The following is a 25,220-nucleotide window of genomic DNA, read 5'->3' on the forward strand; positions in this document are numbered from 1 at the left end:
CCCTACTTTCCTCACATGTAAAATGAGAGCGTTTAATGATGGTTTCTAGAAGTGAATTTTTACCTAAAATCAGTATGGCTTAAGTTGTATGAAATTTGGTGTTGCTAAATTGCAAGTTCAAAGATTGAATGAAAATAATATGAAAAAGAGGTGGATTGTACATCTTTCATTGTTTAGATAAAATATGAAATCATTTCATAAGAAGCTGTCCTAACTCTCTTAATGTCTGATGCTTTCTGTCTTTTAACTGATACACTAATGGAAGATTTCATGGCTCTTGCTTTATGGTTTTTCTGTATATCTTCAAAAGTTAGGGGAAATGATCATTTCAACTTTGGGAATTGATATTGGTATCTTTTCCTCTTAAAAAAAAAAAGTAAAAAGAATTTCCTATTTAAAACTTTTCTCCCCTTCTTATCATAGGACAATGAAAAGAGGACACCATTACATGCTGCTGCTTATCTGGGAGATGCAGAGATTATTGAACTACTTATTTTATCTGGTATGTTAAGCATTATTTAATAAAGTATATTATCTAAGTTTGTATTCACTTAATATTTGCCAAAGTAAATTGTAAACAAAATATTCACCATGATTTGGTTTTTCTTGTTTGTTTGCATGGGTAGAAACTAATCTTTTATTAAGTTTTTTTTAATGTTTTTTAAAATTAACTTTTTTTTAAACCTTTTTTAAATGTAAGAGCACTAAAATTAAAAGTAGAAGAAATGGTTATCCTTTCCTTTTCCCTTCCCTTCCCCGCTGTTCTTTCCCCCATCCCCATTCCTCCTCTTGCTTGAATCACCACTGACATTAGACAGTAGAACATTTCTTATTTGAAGATTTGAGCTTATGAAATTGAAAGCAGCATAGTTGATTACACACTGAAATGTTTACTGGATCTAGTTTTCCATATATTGACTTGATGCAGAGACAGAAAGGTACTATTACCCTTTTCTCCTTCTTTCCACCTTCATTAGCTGTCAACTAAGTAGAATTAAGTACTGAATCCCTAGCAGTGATTCACTGTGCACACACACACACACACACCCTTGAAACTTGTTCCATTTCTTTCCAAAATCCTCCTTTCTCTGAAATATTTCATTTTATAATGTCTGAATTAGAAATTTTTGTTTTATAGCCATTTCCCAAGAAGATTATTCATTTTGTTGAATAATATTAAAAATAAAATCATTTTTAGTCTAATTTAATATTCATGACCTAACATTGAGAATTTTTAATGCTTTTGGTTAAATTCCGTGTCAGTCCTGTCATGTGTAACTCATATGCTAATTTGCTTTTTTTTAACGGAAGCATTTTAAAACAGCTTCTATATGGAAGTATTCAATTTCCTTTTTTGCCTCTGAGGCAACTGGGGTTTATGTGACTTGCCCAGGGTCATGCAACTAGGAAGTGTTAAGTGTTTGAGGTCAGATTTGAAATCCTGACTTCAAGGCTGGTACTTTATCCACTGCACCATCTACCTGCCTCCTCAATTTCCTTTTTAAATGAATTTTTACATTTAAAGAGTTAAACAACAAACCTTCACTTCAAAATTCACAAAATTTTGAACTTTTTGAATGTGACTTGCTTTAGTGATGAAATCATCATTTGGTTGGAGTTTGTTTCTTTTGAATAGATAGCATCAGAACTACTTTTAGGATACATATTTTGGGGGTATATATATTAGTTTCACTATAGTTACCACAAAGAGGTTGAGATACTCATTTTAATTACTACTTTTTGAAAAGGAATCATGTATTTTTTTAAATACATTTCTCTCCTTGTAACATTCCTATTGTTTAAATTGTTCGCTACATCAGTTCATATAAGTTTTTGGTGGGACGTATTTTAATAAGTTCCTGAGAGAAAAGTTATTCTTTGGAAGGATACTCCATAATAGGTCCTCATTAAGTTTTTGTTCAACTGAGTTGACTAGCTAACTAGTTAAGTAATCATGTATAAGCAGAGATTAGATTAAAAGTTGAGAGTTCAATTCAAGCAGAGTGACTGAAGGTAGTTAAATAGATTTAGATAGCCAATCAACACTGAATAGCCTTTCCAGACAAACACTAAGATAATACTTGTTTTATTCTCTAAAGAAGATGGGTAGTTATAAGCATCACTGCAACATAAAGTGGATAAATACAGCAGAAAAACAAAACAAAATCCAAGTTTCTCAAGTGCCTGTAAGACCATAAGGCAAAATATCTCAGGAATATATATAGATAAAACTAGAAGAACCAGAACATATATATGGGAAATAATATGCCAACATACATCTGGGGGTTTTTTTGTTTTTAGATTCGCTGCATTTGGACTTATTTTATTTAACTCATTGATTTTTGGATCATCTCAAATCTTGATTCTCCCGAGATTTCGGTTTTCTGATTTGAAGTTAGAATAGTACTATTGAAAAGATTTGTTTTGGCCTCCATCTCACATTGTGTGTCAGATATACATCAATGTTTTGGATAGTTTTGTTGAATTGGTGTTTTTCCCTTCATAGAAATTCATTATCATCCCCTAAAAATTCAGTTTATGATCCACACAGAAAGTATTCCAATTAGATGAATAATGTGACTTTTTTAATGATACAAAGTTCTGTTAAGTACTTAATTACTCTATCAGTGTATATATTTTCTATTGTAGTGTTTATAGGCATTGCAGATGAACAATGATTTGTCTGCATAATTAATGGGAAGTAGATGACAAAATTGAAATTGGAGAATTAAATAGAACTTTCAGTAATTTTTAAGGTATATATTGTTTCTAAAGCATATTTTTGTTTATATTGTTTTTTACATCACAATAATTTCAGAATATTTTCCCTCACATACCTAGTAAAACATCCCCCATAAAAAAGAGGGGAAAAAGCCAATTCAGCAAAATAGAGAAATTTATGGTAGATATAAGCAGACTACAGCTTATTATCACCCACAAATTGTTAAAAGAAGTGGCCTGAAAAGCCTTTTTATAAGGCCTGAAAATGTGAAATCATCCTATAGGGAGATTGAGATAATAAATGGACATCTCATATGTGATAGAGATAACTACTCATGGTTTTTAAAAAACAAACCTAAATGAAGACAAACTATTTTGCATAGACCCATTATGGAGAAGTGTTTAGGAGATAAGGACAGTGTTGTATATGTTATAAAGGATAAGAACATAGGTTTCCATATACCCTCTTGGAGGAAATCACAAATCTGTAGAAGTAGAAAATACCTAGAAACTCACATAAATGAAATACATTTTTTAAAAGTGTCAGTAACCCTCATTGGTAGATGAAATGAATATCCCTTTTTTTCATATTTGAAAGCCAAGGCTTAGAGACTAAATATGGGTAGATATGAGCCCAAGAGCATCCAACTAGTGAATATTTGGGTCACAATTCAAATTCAAGTTTTGTTGCCACTGTTAGAGATGGGAATTAGGGTAGAATCTTTGCATAAGAAATTACAAAGAAAGTGATCTCTTTTCTGTGCATATCAGGATCTTCTCAGCTATTAATGATCTTAGAGAGTTGCTTAAAAGTACCAAAAGGTCAACAGAATCACAGATGTCCCTTTTGCCACATCACATTCTGTTTTTAATCCCCAATCATGAACTAGTATACATATTGGACTGATTGTGTTTTCTGAATTTCTAGTTCGTTGTGTTAAAACAAAGAGCCCATAATAATATTTCATGCATAGCATATTATTGTTACAAAGCATTATTTTCACAATAACTGTGAAGCAGACTATAAAAAATACTTTTTTAGCATTCTCTCCTTTTGGATGTTTTCTCTTCTTTGGACTTTCCTGACTGTCTCCTAAATCTCTGCTAACTTCTGAACCAGTGTTCTTTGGTGGATCATTATCGAGATCATGATCCCGATGGTATATGTCAGTGTTTCCACAGGGCTCTTTCCTAGCCTCCCCCTTTCTACTTTCTTAGGGACCTCTTTAGTTCCCATAGGTTTAATTATCATCTCTATGCTTAGGACTCCCAGAGATACATATCTAGCTCCAGTTTCTTCCCTTGCTTCACATAACCAATTGCCTATTGGACATCTTAATCTGGATATCCCAGCATTGTCTCAACTCTCAGTAGATCGAAAATTAAATTCATTACCTTTCCCTTCAAACTCCCCCTTCTTTCCCACTTCTAGTACAGGTATCACAATTCTTTCAGTCTCTCAGTTTTGTAATTTTAGTTACTCAGGGCCTTGGTTTTCCTCATTTACACATCTAGCTATTTGCTACATTTTGCTGTTTTTTTCCCTCTGTGGCGTCTCTTGCAGTCAACCTTTTTCTTTATTCTGGTAGTTTTGGTTTTGGTTCCCCTCTCCTAAGTTGCCATTGCAGGTGAGTAGCCTCAGTTGTCTTTCAACTTCATCTGCTGTACTGCTACCAAAATTATTTTCTTAAGACTAGAATTGATCTTTTTATTTCCTAATATTTCTAGAATGAGACAAACTCATTTATTTATATTTTATCTTTGTTTTCTTTTCAGCCTCATTTTCCATCATATGAGAACATCCTTCCCCCCATTATATATTTATATTATTTTGTGTATTGACAAGCTATGCAGAATTTTTTTTCTTTTGTGTTAAGAAATATTGTTTATAATATAGAATGACCTTGGAGAGGAATATTAAGAAGAATTATAAAATGAAAATGATGTCAGTAAAAACTTTTTTTAAAAAACCATTTTGGGCCTGTAGTTTAGGTGGAAGAGATATTATAAATGATGGCATGCTCTGTATACTGTTATTTGTCAATAACATGCTGATTTCATTGAGCTCTAAGGAGAACCTTATGTGATGTATAATCACCCAGATTATTCGCTTAAATATCCACATCAAAAAAATTCTGTGGATGAAATGTATCTTTTTTTTATAGCTTTTTATTTACACATAATTTGTAAATAAAAAGCTATTTTAAAAAAAGATACATTTCATTCACAGAATTTTACAGCATTGACAATTGCCAAACCTTTTGTTCCAATTTTTCCCCTCCTTCCCTCCATCCCTTCCCATGTCCTAACAGCTATTTTGCTGTACAAAAAGAATCGGAGTTTGAAATAATGTACTATTAGCCTGTGAAGAAAATCAAAAATGCAGGCAGACAAAAGTATAGGGATTGGGAATTATATGTAATGGTTCATAGTCATCTCCCAGAGTTCTTTCACTGGGTGTAGCTGGTTCAATTGAAATGTATCTTTTTTTCCCCCAAACTACAACTCATTCCCCAAATGAACAAACCACAGAACTGGTCTAGCAGTACCTGTATCTTGGACATGTTTGTGGATAGTTCTTTGGGCCCTATGTTGAATAGGGGGAAGCTGACAGACTATACTGAATTTTGGAAGATTGTGCAGTGATTTTAACAATAGCAGCTTCTTCTCTGAAACAAAGGCCCATCTTTTTAACACGAGTATAATTCCAATTACAAGATACTTTCAAGCACTAAATCTATGATCCAGTGATATTATCATAGGATCACAGATTTAGTGCTTGAAAGTACCTTGTAAACTCATTTTCAAAGGGAGTTAAAATTAAGGGAAAATAATCCTCTTTGTGTAGTCTGTTTTTGTATCTTTCAAATGTACCACCATCCTTCCAGTCATTCTAATTAAACATGATATCATCTTGATCATTCCTACATAGCCATTTGATTGCTAAATAGTATCACAGTATCACCATCATTTCTCTCTTATTCCTCTCCTTCTTACCCATCATACACATACTACCATAATTGAGTCCTCCTTTATCTCTTACCTAGACTTTAACTTTCTACTTAGTATCCTTGCCTAGAAGAACTCAATGATTCTCCAATTCCAATCCTTCCTCCATATATCTTCCAAAGTGATATTTCTTAACTTTAGGTCTGATCATAGAGAAGACTATTATCTTTCTTTTTCGCTAATATTAATTCAAATTCTTCCCTTTTTTGGTAATTTAAAGACCTTTGCAGCTTTCCCTCAACCTATCTTTGCACCCCTCCATGTATGCTGTGATCTATTCAAAATAGTATCGTTAGTCTTCCTCATTCATAATGCTTCATGTGCCCTAGCCTTTGTATTGACTGTTCTGAATGTTTGGATGTACACTTACCTCCCTTCTATCTCATAGAGTTACAAGTAAAAGATCACCTTTCCACATCAAGTCCTTTTTCTTCCTTCTATACCTGCTGTCTTGTTCCCAATGTTCCTTGTATCAACCTATATACTGTAATGCTTATTTTACTGTAATGCTTATTTTGAAAACACAAATTTCTTCTGACAAGATTGACATATTGGGGAGCAATTTGAATATTACCCAAATTTCTTGTTTGCTTATGTGTAATTTTGTTTGAGAAACAGCAGCCGTGTCCTGGAGTTGCAGTTGCCCTCTCCCTCATAGCCATTGACTCTGCAAGCCTGGAGCCATGGGAACAAGCTGAATAGATGCTTGAGGTTTTAGACACAACCATTATTTAGTGTAGCATTTATGTTTTTCTTACTATTTTACAGGTAAAACACAATGCTACCATTTTTGTTAGGTTGGTTTTTCCCCCCCAAGTATCACTGATGAATTTTTGTCCCCATAAGCCCTTTGATTTTATTACATAAAATTTTGCATTGCAGAATTTCCTTTTTTTCTGAAATGTTTCATTGGGGCAACTGGGTGGTACTACTTAGTTAAGCTTTCCTGAATTCAAATCTGGCCTCAGCGTCTTAGCTGTGTCACTCTAGGTAAGTCACTTAACTCTGTTTTTCTTGCTTTCCTCATCTGGAACTAGAGAAGAAAATGACAAACCACTCCATTATCTTTCCCAAGAAAACCCCAAATGAGGTCAAGAAGGGTTGAATACAACTGAAAAATGATTGAACAACAAGATATTGCATTAAAACCATAACTCACTCTCTCTGATTTATACACTTGACTCTTCTGGATGGTGAGTTTCAGACTCTTTGAAAGCAGTGACCTTTTCACTTTTCTTTGTGTACCTGCCATAATTTCTGGCATCTGGTAGATGCTTATAAATACTTGATTGATTAGATTTATTTTACCTTATGTTTTGTTCAGAGGTTGTGGCCCATATTTTAGTGGGTGGTTATGTAATGTTATGACTTGTGAAGAATGAAGTCTGACTCTCAAAGATGTTCCTGAAGAAAAACCTATTTTTAGCTAAATTCAGCCAGCATTCTGAAATAAGAACTCAGTATTTGACAAAAATTGCTGGGAAACTGGAAATTAGTATGGCAGAAACTAGGCATACCAAGATAAAGTTGAAATGGTTTCATTATTTAGATATAAAGGGTGATACTGTAAGCAAATTAGAAGAACAAAGGATAGTCTTACTTCTCAGATCTGTGGAGAAAGAAGGAATTTATGGCCAAAGAAGAGCATGATGTAAATGCAAAGTGGATAATTTCATTATATTAAATTAAAAAGGTTTTGCACAAACAAAACCAATGCAGCTTAGATTAGAAGAGAAACAAAACTGGGGGAAAAAATTATATTCAGTGTTTCTGATAAAGGCCTCATTTCTAAGATTTGTAGAGAATACAAGCCACTCCCCAGTTAATAAATAGTCAAAGGGTATGAACAGAGAATTATCAGATAAGGAAATCAAAAACCCTTTCTAGTCATATAAAAAAATACCCCAAATCATATTGATTAGAGAAATGCAAATTAAGACAACTCTGAAGTACCATTTCTCAGATTGGCTAAGATAATGCATTTTGGAGGGAATGTGGGAAAACTGGGACATTAATACATTGTTGGTGGAATTGTGAACTGATCCAACCATTCTGGAGAGCAGTTTGAAACTGCCCTGTTCCCAATGCCCCAAACCAAACATTTTTGCAGCAGTCCTTTTTCAAGTAAAAGGAATTTGTGTGGAAGTTTAGAAGAATTGCACGTGTTTAACCTATATTGAATTACTTGCTGTCTAGAAGAGAGAGAGAAATTTGGGACAGTAAATGTGCTTTGCTTATATTTTTGAAAAACAAAAAGCTATTATTATTGTTGTTAAAAAGTAAATTCATCCAGTATTAAGTACCTACAGGCATATTAGACAAAGACTAAAGGAAAACAGTCTCTCTGCTGAAGGCCCTTACATTTCCTTGAGTGATGAATATGTGCACACTTAAGTAAACACAAAAATACACCAAGTGATGTTGGCAGGGCAGAGGACCTGACAAGCAGCTGAGCTGGGAAATGCCTTCTGTGGGAGATTGGATGTATGTAACAGACCAGTCTAATCACAATATCTTTGAGGGAGGAGTGATTATCTAGATAGCTAGAGCAACTGTAGTGTGATAAGAAAATATCTGTTTTGTGGTCTACATTAAGAATGGTGAGAAAAGCCAGGTTTCAATTAAGGGTGAAAATACAGGTGTAACATTTCCCCTGTGAGCTTTAAGCTCAGGAGAAACTGAAAGATTAGACATGTAGATTCAAGTCTTATTCTCTCCACCTCTTTTTTTCCCCTCCCTTTGATTCTGAAAATCAGATATTGAGGAAAATAAGGAATTGTCTTAATGTTTCTGGCCAGAAGTAGACTCCACTCCTCAGAAAGAGGGACCCTTGAGTACAGAAGGGAGAGAAGCTTTATACTTGTTAGCTTGGCATAGCCCCTCCCTTCGGAGTGGATGGGGGGGGTTTCCCTTTCTGGTTACAGTCTTTCTTAAATGCCCCTATGTGTTTTCCCCTAAATATATATAAATATGTTTCCTTCCCTCATTCATCTCATGTTCAAAAATGGCAGAAAACTCCTACAGGGTGTATTGTTTCATATTCAGTTAATCTGTTAAGCAGGTCAGGTGCAAGAGTGATTTGGTCAACTAGTTTGGGCTGGATTGGCTATTATCTGTAGTTTGTGCTTTTCTCAAAAGCAGAAGACTCTTTCTGATTGGCTGAATCTCCCTTTGCCATCCTAGCCCCCCAATTCCTTGTTTGTTCAAGGTTCCTATTGATCACTTAATTGTTCTGTAGAATTTTCCTTAACCTCTTACATTCTGAAATCCCACCCTACCTTGAAGCTTGCCCCACTCTGTGGAAACCCAACTTTTCAGTATTTCTCACACTTTTAACCCCCCATCCACTCCTGGCCTGATAACATGACCTAAGGCTGTTGGCCTCACTGCTTTTGGTAAACAGCCAAAATGGGGCTTCATTGATCTTTAGAGAAGAGAAAGGCTAGGATTTGGCTCATGGCCCAATTTATCAGGGTGCTGGCTATATTTCCTGTGCTCTGGGAGGGACTGAAAACAACTTTACAATTCTGGCAGATACTATTGTTGCTATTAAATTGAGATCTGTTATTTCACTAGTATGGAGAGTTTCTCTTAAAGAAACTAGCTCTTCCAATTGTGTGGAAAAGATGAAGAACTTACAGATTAAGCACCAATTGATCAGTGACTGTTAGCTAAATTAGTTGAAGCCTAAAGGTCTCAGTTTTGTCTTCTCCAGAGTGTGATTTTAGATAAGGCCTACATTCCATTGTCCAAAGAAGGGATTTAAAAAAAGTGGCCAAAGAAGCTATACCATCACCTTATCCACTGCATTCCACTGACCAAATAGAGGAATAGAGATTTATGTAACCAATCACAACATATAGAAGGTGGGGTTTGGGGGGTTCTTTGTCTGAAATGTATAAAAACTGTGAGCACTCTCTAGGGAGTGGCCCTCCTGCTGTGAGCATCTTTATTGTCCTTTTTGCTTATAGAACAGGATGGTCTGATTCTTGAGATTCTAATAAATTTTCTGAACTTCACTTGTAGCAATTTGGGTAGGTGTCTTCATCCAGAACACAATATAGATCTCTGTCTCCCATTTATTCTGTATTTACTTTATATTAAGTAGTTTTTTGCTTCTTGTCTTCCCTATTGGAGTATAAATTCTTAGAGGGTATTGTTTTTCTTCATACCCCTTGGACTCAGCATAATACTGGCACCAGATATGTCCTTGATAAATGCTTATTGACTGACTGCAACTTATAGCCATATTTGTCCTGGAACACCTAAAAAAGTTTAAAGACTTGCCTAGTATCTTAGCCAGTGTTTATTTCAGACAGAACTTGAAACAAGCTTATATGACTTATATAGGCTATTTACTGTTATTATTCAGAAATGAAAAGAGAAAAAGCTTTATCTTTCCTCATTAACATTAGATCAGTGATTCTCATTTAGTAATTTAAACAATGGTCCAAAAAGTTCACATTCTTTAATGATGCCTTAAACAGTACATAAGTGCCCAGTTATGTCACAAATATATTTTTCTTTTATGACAAAAAGCATGTGTGTATTTGTCATATTATATGACTCAAAGTCATCATGATTATATGGATAATGATTTGGGTGTTTGTGCAGCTATTACACCAGACTGTGCTTCTGATTAAGGACATTGTGTTCTTGTAGTTTCTCAATTTGTTACCCTTTTGTTTCTAAACTACCACAAGGGCTCAATATTTAAGTTTGAACCATTTCCCAGTAAATGCTCAGGTGTATTTGCATACAATTGATTTTCATACATTGCAGTAGAATAACTCCCTTGTTCCATTCTGTTATTTTGTAATCATACTTCATCTGTGTAATCATATGACCAAGCTCTTCTGTGCATTTGCATTTTTGTGGTGCAAATATCAGCTATTAAACAGTCCTGATCTGTGGACATGTACATTACACACTATCTTGAAACCATCATGGACTCAGTATAAATGTTCTGCAGAAACAAACTTTTTATATTCCTTTTCATTGCAGTATTAAAGTCTGTTTTTTAATTTAAACTTATTCTCCAATTGTGATACTTTGGCAGATTTTCAAATGAAATAATTGGTAGTATTGATTAAACACCAGTTTCTGAGAAAGTATAACTGGTGTGGAAGTGGTAGAGGAAAAGAAAGTCATGGAGATTTTTGTCTTACAAAAGTTAGTTTATATGTAAACATTATTCTTGTGGATTTTTAAAAAATGAAACAGTTAATAGAAAAGTAAATATTTCATATTGTAACTAGCTATTCATTTTCATCATCTGGCTAAATGTCTAAAATTTTGAATTTCTCTCTTTTATCAAGAGAGTTCAGTGTGGAACTAGTTTTAAAATTGTATGGTAGGGGCAGCTAAATGGTGCAGCAGTTAGAACACCAGCCCTGAAGTCAGGAGGACCTGAATTCAAATCTGGCCTCAGACACTTAACACTTCCTACCTGTATGACCCTGGGCAAGTCACTTAACCCCAATTGCCTCACCAAAAACAAACAAAAAAACTGTATGGTATTGAGTCATATATTACCTTTGTTTAAATAAAGTTCAACACTGAAATTTAGTTTGCATGTGATTATTATGTAAACATTTTCAAAGTTATAATATATTAAGTGCACATAATAATAAGCATATGAAGTCTTACTGGCTTATTTTTTAAATTATTATAGACTGTTCTACATAAAATACTAATAATTATCTTACAATTTTATATTTAGAGTCTTAATAATTATAACCAGAATAAAAATTTATAATATAATTATAGCTGTAAAATGCAGATTTTAATTTGGAGCTTATGGGGCAAAAGTTATAACTATGAGTAGTATATTAAATTACCCAAGGGATCCATAATATGTTTTCTTTTTGTTATTATTGAAAAGGATTTGAAGGATAAAAACCACTGGGAATCACTTATGTAGATAAAGTTAACATAATATGTATTAAGTGATTTCTATATATAAAATAAAAGTGACAGAGAGCAAAAATAAAGTTTAGTTTGCAGGTTTGATCTTGGGACAAGAAATGTACACATATTTTGTTCAAAAATCAAGTTGATATATAATACACAGGGCACAGTGTTAAATAACAAAAGAAGTCACTTTTGACTGTGAGAAATTAAGGAAATCTCTGCAAGACTTTTCATCATGTTTTCAGTGAGAGGAATTTATTTTAGAAGCCACAAAGTATCTTTCCATATGTAGAAGGGCAAGGAGGTAAGGGAGTTTGGTTTGGCTAGAACTTGGAATTTGTAAGGGGTGAAAAGGAAAGTCAGAGCCAGATTATGGAGGTCATTCATTCAGTCTCTGGCTATAAGGAATTTGAAATTCATTCTCATTATCTAATGATTATGTCTGTGGTTTTTCCCTGGATTTTCTCTGTTTTATGATAGAAGGTTCTGTTTCTTAAACTGTTGTCAACAATCAATTAACTTTTTCATTTGAGATAGTAAAACTTTTTGTATTTCCTTCTCATTATTTTGATATAAAACTGGCCTGCTAAGTGCCATGCTCCATTGAAGAAAAGGAAAAAACGGTGTCAACAAAAATTTAACTGATTCTCAAGTATTTTTTAAAAACTAGAAAATTTTAGTGGGTAACCCAAACAAATCATTACTGATTTGACTAAATTATTTTGTTTTTATTGTCACAGAGCCTCTTTATCTTTGCATTTTTTGAAAACATCGTTGCAGACCCATTTCAGCCTGCAAAGATGCAGATTATAAAATGTTTCTCTGGAAGATGAAATTTGGAATTCAGATAAAAATAAGTTACAAAATTCTTTCATAAAAAAGTTTCACTTATTATTCAGCTTTCTATTGAATTGTCTGCCTTGGTATTAAGATTTCATTTCTTTACTCTCTTCATTTTTAAAAGAACTATTTAGATATTATCCCAGATAATTATGAGTCCAGCTATCCTTTGGATTTTAGGAATCATTGTCAACATAAAGCATTATCCTGGCTGCCTCCACTTTGGTGTTGTAACTTTGGGGGCATCTCTAATAGATTGATGGCTCCATTTTTTCCCCTATCATTTGTTAGTAGGATGTGAAAATTTTTCAAGAAATTCTGAATGTAGTTTGAGGAAAAGTTGTATTTTGTGAATTTTGGGGTTAAATAATTGTGCTTCTTTGGTAGTGTGAATATTTTCTACACTGATTTTATATTGTCTGGTTTGTCGTTAAAGAATAAAATAGAAATATGAGCCATCAGGAGGCTTCTTGATTTGACTGAAAACATGTTCAGGATTGGAAAGTGAATCCACGAACTCAGGCTGGTGCATCCACATGAATTCTAAACTCAAACAGATGCCGTGGAAAAGATCGTGCCATTTTTCTGGAGTTAGCAAGAGAGCTAGATGATCCAAACTTAAAACAAACTTAAAACAAAATTCACTTTTGCTGAAAGAAGGGAAGTTAAAAATTAGATTAGACTAGAAAGTGTCGCCAAATTTAGAACAGTGTACATTTCCTTTATGCACCTTTATAGGCAGAAAGTCACCAGAAGAAAATGAGGTATGCAAAGGTATTGTGGCTGAAGCTGTGAATTGGTCCAGTCAATGGTAGGGCAGTGATGGGTCACTAGAACTGAGAATCCCTAATGGGAGGCAGAGGAAACAGACTAGAGAAAATGAACAGAATAAGCACAGAAGCCACCTGAAAAGACATGCATATTGGTCATGCTAATTGCACATTGCGATTGAGAACTTTATAACATTTCTCAGTGGGCTATTACATTAAGTAAAGAATCCTGTCTAGTCTTCATAGCTATCCAAATTTTGTTTTCCACTGCCTTATTACAGTGAATCATATTACAGATAGCATTTAATGACAATTATAAATGGAGACAAGTAGAGTTTGGTATAATGTCATAGGGATAATGGATTAGCTGGGGAAGGTTTTATGAAGAAGTGAGGACCTTTTTCTTTCTAGTGAGTTTATTTTTAAACTGAATGAAATAGCAGAAAAGAGAAAACGGACTAAAGTGGTAAGTGTGAAAGTGTAGTGAGAAGAAAATGAATTCATCCCATTATTAAAGGAACTTTTACCTTTTCTTTGTGATATCACAACCACCATATTCTTTTCCTTTTCTGGAATCTTGTTTTATGTATGATATATCTTTGCACTTGGTTACATAGCTATAATCTTCCTAAGGTTACTGTAACAAACATACCTTTGAAATAAACAATGTTAATTTACATTACCAATTACAACATTGCTCCAAAGGAACTAATTGCCCCAAGATGTAACTGTAACACTGTTTAAAAACAAACAAAAACCGTGACAAATTTTGTATATGTATATATTTTTTAACATTGAGCAACATTATAATTGGATTTCCAAAAACAGAGCTGGGTAGGCAAGAATAGAAGAGCATGAAAATCAATCAAGAATACTCTTGTGTACTGTGTACCAGGCACTATGATAGCTTCTGAGATGCAGAATGTACCTAATTCTTGAGTGCACAAAGAAAGGCAAGAAAACAGTACCTGCTCTCAAGGAGCAATCTAGTGGAGGGGAGACAAACAAGATATATATATATATATAGATAGATAGATAGATAGATAGATAGATATAGATATATCCAGAGGCAAGGCAATATCAATCATAAGCATAGCAGGTGGACTTCAGCTAGACTTTAAAAAAAAGCAAGGAGGTGATGAGAATGGAAAGAGTTATAGGCTTGAGTCAGATAGTGTGTGAGAAACAACCTCAAAGCATGAAGTGATATCTATTTGTAGAAACCTTTTACTTCTATGTTGAAGGTAATGAGTATATGGACAGAGTAAATAAAAATCAAATAAATACCAAAATAAATAAATAATTTGAATAATTACATACAGGGTAGTTTGAGAGAGAGAGAGCACTACCTATTGGGGGGATCAGAAAAGGCATTATTTAAAAGGTCATTCTTGAACTGTATCTTGAAAGAAAAAGGACTCTGAGTCTGAGGAGTAGAAGTTTGAAGTGAAAGTTGTGTCTGTGCAGGAAAGGCCCTTCATCTTTGTGTTAATTTACCTCCCAGCTAAGGGAATAAACTTTTTTTTTATTCTGAATTTTATCAATACTAAAAACCAAAATTCAATCCCAAAATATTTCCATATATAAAATAAAATGAAGCAGCTAAGTTGGCAGAGTGGATAGAGTGCTGGGCATGAAGTCAGAAGTAGTTATCTTCCTGAGTTTAAATCTAGCCTCAGACACTAGGTATATGATCTGAGCACGCCACTTAATCCTGTTTGCCTTAGTTTACTCATCTGTAAAATTAACTTGAGAAGGAAATGTTGAGCCAGTTCATTATCTTTGCCAAGAAAACCCCAAAGGAGTCATGATGACTGAAAATGAAAGAATAACACTAAAGAATGCCAAAAAAGCATTATATATGATATTGAATCTATTTTGTATAGCTCACTTTTTTTTTTAAGTACAATTCAACATGTTACTTTCAAAACTAATTTTTTGTTTATTTCCTTATCAATTACTCGTATGGGATTCTTGAACATTCTAGATTGAATAGCCTAAACCTGAAAGCATTTTTGAGTGAGCTCTTGCCTTTATCCATGACAGGTAATAGTGGTGACATTGTAGACAATCCATGAACTTCTGTTAGGTTATATTTTTGGAAAAGTTTCATAGAACACAAGATTTTAGGTTAGCAAGTCTAGCACAACCTATTCTTTTCATAAATGAGTAAATTGAAAAGAGAAATAATTTTATCAAAGTCAAAATACTAGTAAGCAGCAATTAAGATCTGAACTTCCAATTCAATATTGCCTTTCCACAGTGTATACAAATCAAATTGCTTTATCCTTTAGAGTTATAATAGGACTTGCCTTTGTGAAACATAAACAAAGCCACCAAGACCATCATCTTCCAAAAAATATGTATGATTTACTTGCATGTCATAAAATACAGCTTCTAATGGTTTGTGTAAATTAGTAAAAGTATGTGTAAATCAATTAAGCAAGGTGAATACAAGGTGCAACCTCAATCAAGAGTCTGAAAAAAAGCATTTTATTAGCACTTTAGTGAAGGGCATATGATCTGTTGAAGTGTTGAGTACTGAATCAACCATCTCCCATAAGCTGCTTTCTTAAATTAGATAAAATTAAATTGTTAGGTCCTTTTAGTTATTTGTTTGTTTTGAGGTAGACTTCAATATGCAAGTCATGTATCCTTTTGTGGTTATTTTAGTGTATGGTGCAAGATGTTGATCTAGACCTCTTTTTTTGCCAAACTGCATTCAAGTTTTTCTAGCAGTTTTTTTCAAAAAGTGAATTCTCCTTTTTGTTACTAATGATAGCACATTTAGCTCCAATATCTGTCTCCAAAGTCTATATAAATAAATACAAATTATCTTAAGGATGATAGGATGAATGGCAATACCAAGTATATACAGAACCATGGTGAAGTTGGTGTAAATATTAAAAATGTCATTGATAGATTACTTTAGAAATTATCTCAAAAGAATGGGGGAGAGGGAAGAAATGTCATGGACAGTATAAACCCCAAAAAGTAGATGACTGAGAACTATATTTGCTTTTTCATCTTTATAAACTCTTCATAGGATGATCTACATGTATGTTGAGGTAAGAGGAAAACTTTTGCAATGATTCTCTATAGCAGACTGTAACTATACAATCTCATAATTGATGTTGGGGTTGGGGAGTTGCACTGGATACTACAAAATCTTATTATTAGTATTTGTTTATGAAAAACAGAATGCTAATGCTTTCCTTTGGAAATTCAATAGGAAAAAATTAAGTTGAACTGCTCAGTGTCTTGAAGCATCAAGTGAAGCATAAAATAAAGAAATCTATGTTCCTTTAAGATATATGCCACTGTTGCACAGTCTAAATGTAAGGTGAAAGCACTCTAGTATTGAGAGTTTTATGTGTGTGTGTCATGAAGCCCTCAGCAGTTTGGTGGAGCCTATTGACCACTTTCAGAATCATATTTTTAATTGCATAAAATAAAATGTGTTGAATTATAAAAGAAGTCATTTATACTAAAAATAATTATCAAAATGTTTTAGAAAAAGAAAAATCCAAAAAGGAGATTAACCTAAGTACCTAAATAGGAAAAGCTAAAATCAATGAAAAATTCTTGTTTGGATTTTGCTATATAACTGGAAGGGCACTTTTTGAGTTAGTACACAAATAACTCATTGGAAAAGAAATGGTGAATAATATGAACTAAAGTAGGTGGAATATGCCAAATTTTAGAGGGTCTTAAATGCCAAATAAAAGGTCATTAGCCAATGGTCATTTTAGGGAGCAGTTGAACAGGAGTGACCAGATCCATGAATGAATATTAGTCTGATGACAGTATGGGTGATAGTATAGAATAAGGAGAAAATGTGGAATATGAAGTGAGAAGCCTGTCAGGAGTTAATTTCAGTAGTTCAAGTTGGTAATAGAATGAAGGAAATAATTGTTTGCCAGAAGTATTGAGAAAGGAATTGATGAGATCTGAACATGTGCTTTCGAGTAATCATTTGGCTAGTTATAGAAAAATATATTGGTAAGTTCATGCTACTTTAAGTATATTTATCTGAGTTCTAAAATAATTTCACCTTGTAACTATAAATTTGTTCTTAACTCTTAATTTTATCATAATGTTTGAAACACAATCTGTTAATATTTTTGGTATAATGATTTTAAGGAAATAATTTTTAATTTAAAAAAATTAACTTTTTTTTTCTTGTTGCAGGAGCTAGAGTTAATGCCAAAGACAGCAAATGGTTGACTCCTTTACACAGAGCAGTTGCATCTTGTAGCGAGGTATGAAATGTTTTTTAATTGCATAATTTTTGAAGAAATGGTTATCTTGTGGCCATACTATTGCTAGCAAAGGGAACCATAAAAACTTACTTTTCTCCACAAATGGGAAAATTTGAGTCTCTAGCATCCTGTGTAGGCAACAGTATATCCAGGTATCCTTCCCCCAACTCCTATTATAAACAACTCATTTGATAAAGATCATTTCTCTCCTAAGGTATCTTTTATTCACAACCCTCTAGGAAACTCTCAAGCTCTGAGGCTTACTTTTGATTTATGAGACCATGTTGCTTCTGTACTATTGCTTCCTATGTGTTTGGATATTCACTAATATAATTAAGTCATGGTAACCGAGAACGTACCAGTAAAAATACTACAGTTACAAGAAATTTTAGTAACTTTTCTGTTCAAAGTACTTCAGTGATTCTTTTCCCTACCATGTCATGATTTTTCACAAATTAATTCATATTGAGATGTGGAAAAAGCATCAAAAACCTTACACTGTTACTCTGGCCAAGGTCTTATAACATCTCAGACCTTAGTGTCTTTATCGAAAAACTAGAGGTGGTTATTTAATGCATAGGGTTCTAAGTCACAACAATTATGTATTCAGAGTATGATGCAGTAAAAATGTATCATAGTTCTAATGTGTGTAAGATGGTTTGTTGGTTCTGATGTGTGTAAGATGCTTTGTTAAGCATCAGGAGGCAAAAATGAAAAAAACAATCCTTTCTCTTAAGAAACTTACATTTTGATTGTGAGAGTGGGGTATGCAGGAAAAAACCACACCAAAAAACATAAAACTATGAGATGGAAAATCACTAGAATAAAATTGGTGACTTTGAGGTACAAGAGAAGCTTCATAGAGGAGCGAAGCACCTGGATAAAGGGGAAAGGAAACATATCAGTTGTGGAGCTAAAGATGGATATGTGTTGCAGGCATCTGAAGATCATCAGTGTAAGACTGAACATCTGTTAAGCCTATTGCAAATAGGACGTGCAAATGAGTAAAGAGTAAATGAAGGCCAGAATAGTATGTGAAAGAAAGTTTTCTCTCCCTCCTCTTCTTCTCTCCTATGTCTTTTTTTCCCTCTTCCTTCCATTCTTTTCTCTTTCCTCTCTCTCTTCCCTTAAACCTTGCCCAATGGATATCTCTTCTCCCACATTCCTTAAGTATCTCTTACTCACCAATTTTAAAACTACTTAGTCTAAAAATATATTTGATCCACTTTAGTTTTCTTCTGTGTAAAAAATGGAGATGATAATGGCATCTACCTCATGGGTTGTTGTGAACCTCAAATGAGATCATTGTTGTTAAGTGCTTAGCACAGTGTGTTGCATACAGTAGATCCTGAATAAATGCTTATTCAACTCCTACTTTCCTCTGAAGCTGACAGAAGACTTTCTCAAGTATGAGTCTGATCATTTGCTACTTCTACATAAGAAGCTAGTCCTCTCCAGTACCACACAGGCAGTTTTCTTCATCTTACCAGACAACTCCTGCTGTGCCACTGATGGCCAAATGATATTTATGTTCCCCCTTTTTTTTTTTACCAACTTTTTATTGATAGAACCCATGCCAGGGTAATTTTTTATAGCATTATTCCTTGCACTCATTTCTGTTCCAATTTTTCCCCTCCCTCCCTTCACCCCCTCCCCCAGATGGCAAGCAGTCCTTTACATGTTGAATAGGTTACAGTATATCCTAGATACAATATATGTGTGTAGAACCGAACAGTTTTCTTGTTGCACAGGGAGAATTGGATTCAGAAGGTATAAATAACCCGGGAAGAAAAACAAAAATGCAAGCAGTTTATATTCATTTCCCAGTGTTCTTTCTTTGGGTGTAGCTGCTTCTGTCCATCCTTGATCAATTGAAACTGAATTAGCTCTCTTTAACAAAGAGATCCACTTCCATCAGAATACATCCTCAAACAGTATCATTGTTGAGGTATATAATGATCTCCTGGTTCTGCTCATTTCATTTAGCATCAGTTGATGTAAGTCTCGCCAGTTCTCTCTGTATTCATCCTGCTGGTCATTCCTTACAGAACAATAATATTCCATAACATTCATATACCACAATTTACTCAACCATTCTCCAATTGATGGACATCATTCATTTTCCAGCTTCTAGTCACTACAAACAGGGCTGCCACAAACATTTTGGCATTATGTTCCCTTCTTGATCCCAACTTTGAAATATCTTCCTTTCCAAAGCTGAATACAATTTTATTAGTACTCTCTCCTTTGTCAAATTATCTTATAAATTAATTTATATGTGAATATGTTGAATCCACCAAAGGATTCAATAAGGGCAGCAATTTTTTTTTTCACTGTATCTTTAGCAACTAAATGCTTGTTGAATTGAATTTTAAGGAATAAAGGGAGGTAATATTAAGAAATTCAAACTTGTAGTGGAGAAATAGGTAAAAAAAAACGTCATTTGCTAAAGAAATTTTTACTTTTTTATTCCTATAAACAAGAATTAACAATAAGAATTACTTTGTTTTGGGGAAGTGAGCAATCTGAAATATCCAGAGATAAAGCTTAAGTTATTTGAATGGTTAAGTCACAGTTTTACATGATTGATTTGTCTCTATTACATCCTTAAGAGAACCTTCAATTTTTCGGTATTTGTTAAAGTTTATTAATAGTAATTTTTGTGATTATAAATTCCAAACATCATTATCATTTAATCTTAATTTTCTCAGTGGGTATTTGCATATTTTTAGAACTATTCTATCCTTTTCCACTAATTTTTATTTACACATATTTTTCAGGAAGCTGTCCAGGTATTGTTGAAGCATTCAGCAGATGTTAATGCTCGTGATAAAAATTGGCAAACTCCTTTACACATAGCTGCTGCAAACAAAGCTGTCCAATGTGCTGAAGCTTTGGTGCCCCTCCTAAGCAACGTAAATGTGTCCGATAGAGCTGGCAGGACAGCTTTGCATCATGCAGCATTCAGTGGACATGTTGAGGTATGCAATCATTTAATAATTATTTAGTATTTTATAAGTTTGAATTTGGATTTCATTTTTCCTCATAGCCATAACAAAACTATCATTTCAACAGACATTTGTTTCTTAATTATTGTTATTTTAGAAGTTTTGTCTTTTATCCCACAATTATAGTCAATTAACAAATTCAACTTTCAGTGAGGATTATGAAAATTAAGTGCCAGGCTGCTATGTTGTCTTTCTTTGGTTTATTTTTCTTACTATTTATCACAAGATGACAAAATTTTTTAGTTTGTAGGAAATTTAAGTAAAAATTATCAAGTCCAAATTTACAAATTAAAAGCATTATTGAATCCTTAATATCCTTTGGGGTAGCTTGGTGGCATAATAGAGAAAGCAGAGGTTTGGGCCTGGAGTTGGGAGGATCTGAGTTCAAATCCAGCCTCAGACATTTATTAGCTGTGTTAACCTGAGCAAGTGACTTCACTTCTGTTTTTCTTAGTTTCCTTACCTGTAAAATTGGGTATAATAACAATATCTACCTACCAGGGTGGTTATAAGGATTAAATGAGATGACTATAAAGTACTTAACACACAGTGCCTAGCACATTGTTCACACTTAATAAATGCTTCTTTAGCTTACTTCCTTTAGGCATTTTACTTTTTCTTATTGAATGGGTACAGGTAGTCCAATTACTTTCTTGTGGACTCAGTAGATGTTTTTTTACATTAAAAAAAAAAAATCATGTGCTCCCCAAAAAGTTAATTGAGAACATCTCAATTTTATGCATTCATGTGAAGTTTTATTGTTTCTCCCAGATGGTCAACTTACTGCTATCCAGAGGTGCCAATATTAATGCATTTGACAAGAAGGACAGACGAGCTATTCATTGGGCAGCATATATGGGTATGTATCTTTATTTCATTTTTGTATTATGTTTTGTAAATTACGTATTATAATTCTTGTGATTGAATGACTGAATTATTCTTATAGAAGTTAAGGAAAAAAATGAAAGAACAAAATATAGGGAGTAGTTACATAATTACTTACCATTACCATTTTACATATTTTACACATACCATTATTTTAAGGCTGTGTCCAGTGCTATTTGAATCTATTGAAATGAAATGTTGAATATATAGTGTATAGTCAGTCCTCAGATATTGTGGGGATATCTTCCTAGAAAATGGCATGAAACAGTTGTTACTACATTGAACCTAAGGGCTTAGATTTCCAGTGCCCACCAAAAATTAATCTTTTGCTAGAGGTTGCTGAAAATATACTTTTCTGCATGTGTGTGTGTGTATATATATATATATATATATATATATATATATATATATATATATATATATATATATATATATATATATACATATATATATATATATAAATTTTTTAATAGCTTTTTGTTTACAAGTTATACGTATGGGTAATTTTACAGCATTGACAATTGCTGAACCTTTTGTTCCAATTTTTCCCCTCCTTCCCCCCACCCCTTCCCCTAGATGCAGGATGACCAGTAGATGTTAAATATATTAAAGTATAAATTAGATACACAATAAGTATACATGACCAAACCATTATTTTGCTGTACGAAAAGAATCGGACTCTGAAATATTGTACAATTAGCTTGTGAAGGAAATCCAAAATTCAGGCAGGCAAAAATATAGGGATTGGGAATTCAATGTAATGGTTCTTAGTCATCTCCCAGAGTTCTTTCGCTGGGCATAGCTGGTTCAGTTCATTACTGCTCAATTGGAACTGATTTGGTTCATCTCATTGCTGAAAATGGCCAGGTCCATCAGACTTGATCATCATATAGTATTGTTGTTGAAGTATATAATGATCTCCTAGCCCTGCTCGTTTCACTCAGCATCAGTTCATGTGAATCTCTCCAGGCCTTTCTGAAATTGTCCTGTTGGTCATTTCTTACCGAACAATAATATTCCATAATATTCATATACCACAATTTATTAAGCCATTCTCCAATTGATGGGCATCTACTCAGTTTACAATTTCTGGCCATTACAAAGAGGGCTGCCACAAACATTTATGCATATACAAATCCCTTTCCCTTCTTTATGATCTCTTTGGGATATAAGCCCAGTAGTAAACTGCTGGATCAAAGGGTATGCACAGTTTGATAACTTTTTGAGCATAGTTCCAAATTGCTCTTCTGAATGGTTGGATGTATTCACAATTCCACCAACAATGTGCATATATACATTTTTATAACAAAAACATTAATTCCGATAATTATAGTTTTTCTAGGATAGTAGCCCTGAAATAACCTATAAAATGCAAAGCATTTTATAATAATTTTGGTAATATTGAAAACATTTTTTCTCACTAGTGATTCTCTAAATTTGTGACCTTTTATGCTACTATTTCTATTTTAAAAACCAATTTCAGACAGTATGCACTTTTCATAACACAAGATCTACAATATCACAAATAAATAAAGAAAAGAAAATTCTTTTAACCTAAATGTTACTTTCCATTGGATCAGATGTCAAATAGTCTTGAATGTGCATGGTTGCTAATAACAATTTGAAATGAAGTTACTAAGAAAGTCACAGGAATGCTTGTCCCATGAATGTTGAAGATTAATTGTACATGAATTTTTAGCCTTTTAAATAATCAGTTATTACTTGTCTCCTATGGGCTGGCCACTGTACTAAAGCATTTCACATTTGTACTTCCTAAATGAATAATGTATCATATGTTTATAATTCTAAATCATATTTTTTATCTTACACATTTGTAATTATTTTTCTTAGCTGCAAAGTTACTTCAGAACTCATAAGAAATGTGATGAAAGACTAACCTTTATTTGTTGGTCCTCCTAGGTCACCAATAACTCTAATGATAATAGTACAATAGAAACCTTTATATAGACTTAAAGGGTTATAAAGTGATGATATTTGACTCTCACAATAGCTTAGTGAAGTAGAAACTGTTTTCCTTATTTTATAGATAAGAAAATTGAGATAAAAAAAGTTAAGGATGACTTAGAACCCAGTTGGGTAACAACTAAAGCAAGATTCCAAGTTTTCCTGTCCTGTTGATCCTACCCTTGAAGCGTTAGCTTTGCTCCCTTTCTACTGCTGCTGCCACCTGGTATAAGCCCTCACTCCCTTACACCTGGCCTTGTAGAGTAATTTCTGGTTGGCTGCATTGCTCTTCAGTCTCCCTGAAGTGGCACTGTCCATTTATGCCCCCTCCTCAATAACGTGCCTCTCAGATCAAACATAAAGTTCTCTCACTTTGGAAGTGCTTCATAACTCTTCTTTTCTGATCTTCTTCCATCTGACTTCTTTCACCATAAATTGGCAATCCTACGACTGACTTCTTTGCTCTTCCTCACACAAGACGCTCCCATTTCTGGACTCTGGTCACTTTCCTTGGCCGTTTCCCATATCTGTAATACTCTCCTTCCTGATGTACAGTAACTCCTGGCTTCCCTGGACTCTTTCAAGTCTCAGCTATAATACCATTTTCTGCAAGAAACCTTTTTTGACACTCCTAAGTGATAGGACAAACTGAAGAAAATTAACATATAGCTTGTTTTGTATATAGCTGTTATTGTCTCCCCCATTAAAATAGGAATTATTTCAGAGCAGAGGTTCCCTTTTTGTCTTTTTCTGTATTTCTGGTGCTTAACACAATGTTTAGCACATGGTGGGTGCTTACTAGTAAATGCTTATTGACTTGACTTCCTGATGCCAAATCCACTGCATTTGACTTGAATAATTATTGCTTATTTTACTAATTAAATCCTTAATTCAAGACTTGGTATCAGGAGATTGGTTTCATAGTAATTTACTATATAGTAGCTGAGGAGTATATGGTAAACTTGAAAGTGTATTATGTGAATGTATTTATTGTGGAGAAATGGACAAAGAGTACCACTTCTCTCCTGGGGGAAGTGAGTATATGTGTGTATGATATGTATGTAATATATGTGTGTCTATATATAGATGGTGATCCCAAATAAATGGTAATGAGAAGTGCTTTCAGTATTCTATTACAGTGTAAATTAAATTTATTATAGTATGCAAACTCTTTCCTGCTTCAAGACTTGATTTGGAGCTTTTGACAGAAAGGGAAGATAGAAAAGAACAACAAGCTACCTCTATTGTTCTTGTCCAGAATAAGAGTTTATGTAGCTCTGGGCCCCTGGTTTGGGGTTTTTTGGTAGGTGTGGTTGCTTCATGCTCTCTGAGCTACGCTTTCCAACTATTCTGTTGATGCACATTGAGTAAAAAAACTCATAGATCTCTTCCTCCTTTCATTTGCAAAGCAGCGAGCTAGATTAAAAATGACACAAAGTTTACACAGGAGGAGGGGACAGAATGTGACTTCTCTGATTATGCATTCTTTGAATAATGGCAGTCCATTTGGTTAACTATACTTCTGTTTTACAAGTCCAATCTTACTACAGGTTCTCCTTAACTCTTGACCATATTCTTTCATAATATATTTATTTTATGCAATTCTACCTACCATCAAGCTATTCTGCTACAATCAGTTATTGTTCAGATCTGTATAGTGATTACTTTATTTTCGATATGTCAAGCCTAGGCCATCAACTGGTTCGTGTGGCACTGTTTTGTTTTCTTCTCTCTCTCTTTCTACTGTTCTTCATCAGGGATCCCTTACAGTGTTTCCTCACATATTGTAAGTTATGTTTTGAAATGTTTTAAGGAAAATTTCTGGAAGTGTTTTCCTTTAAATAAGA

General features: G+C 33.7%; 1 protein-coding gene across 2 annotated transcripts in view; it reads left to right on the forward strand.

Annotated features, from left to right (window-relative positions):
• The window catches only part of ANKRD28 (ankyrin repeat domain 28), a 165,703-nt gene that overhangs the window by 81,732 nt on the left and 58,751 nt on the right, over window positions 1-25,220 (forward strand). For both annotated transcript variants that reach the window (XM_051963115.1, XM_051963114.1), the window contains exons 3-6: window positions 424-502; window positions 17,445-17,515; window positions 20,296-20,496; window positions 21,295-21,382. In XM_051963115.1, coding sequence (XP_051819075.1) covers window positions 424-502; window positions 17,445-17,515; window positions 20,296-20,496; window positions 21,295-21,382 — 439 coding nt within the window. The remainder of the gene's footprint in view (window positions 1-423; window positions 503-17,444; window positions 17,516-20,295; window positions 20,497-21,294; window positions 21,383-25,220) is intronic.

The sequence above is a fragment of the Antechinus flavipes genome, chromosome 5 (assembly GCF_016432865.1).
Source record: "Antechinus flavipes isolate AdamAnt ecotype Samford, QLD, Australia chromosome 5, AdamAnt_v2, whole genome shotgun sequence".
Taxonomy (NCBI): domain Eukaryota; kingdom Metazoa; phylum Chordata; class Mammalia; order Dasyuromorphia; family Dasyuridae; genus Antechinus; species Antechinus flavipes.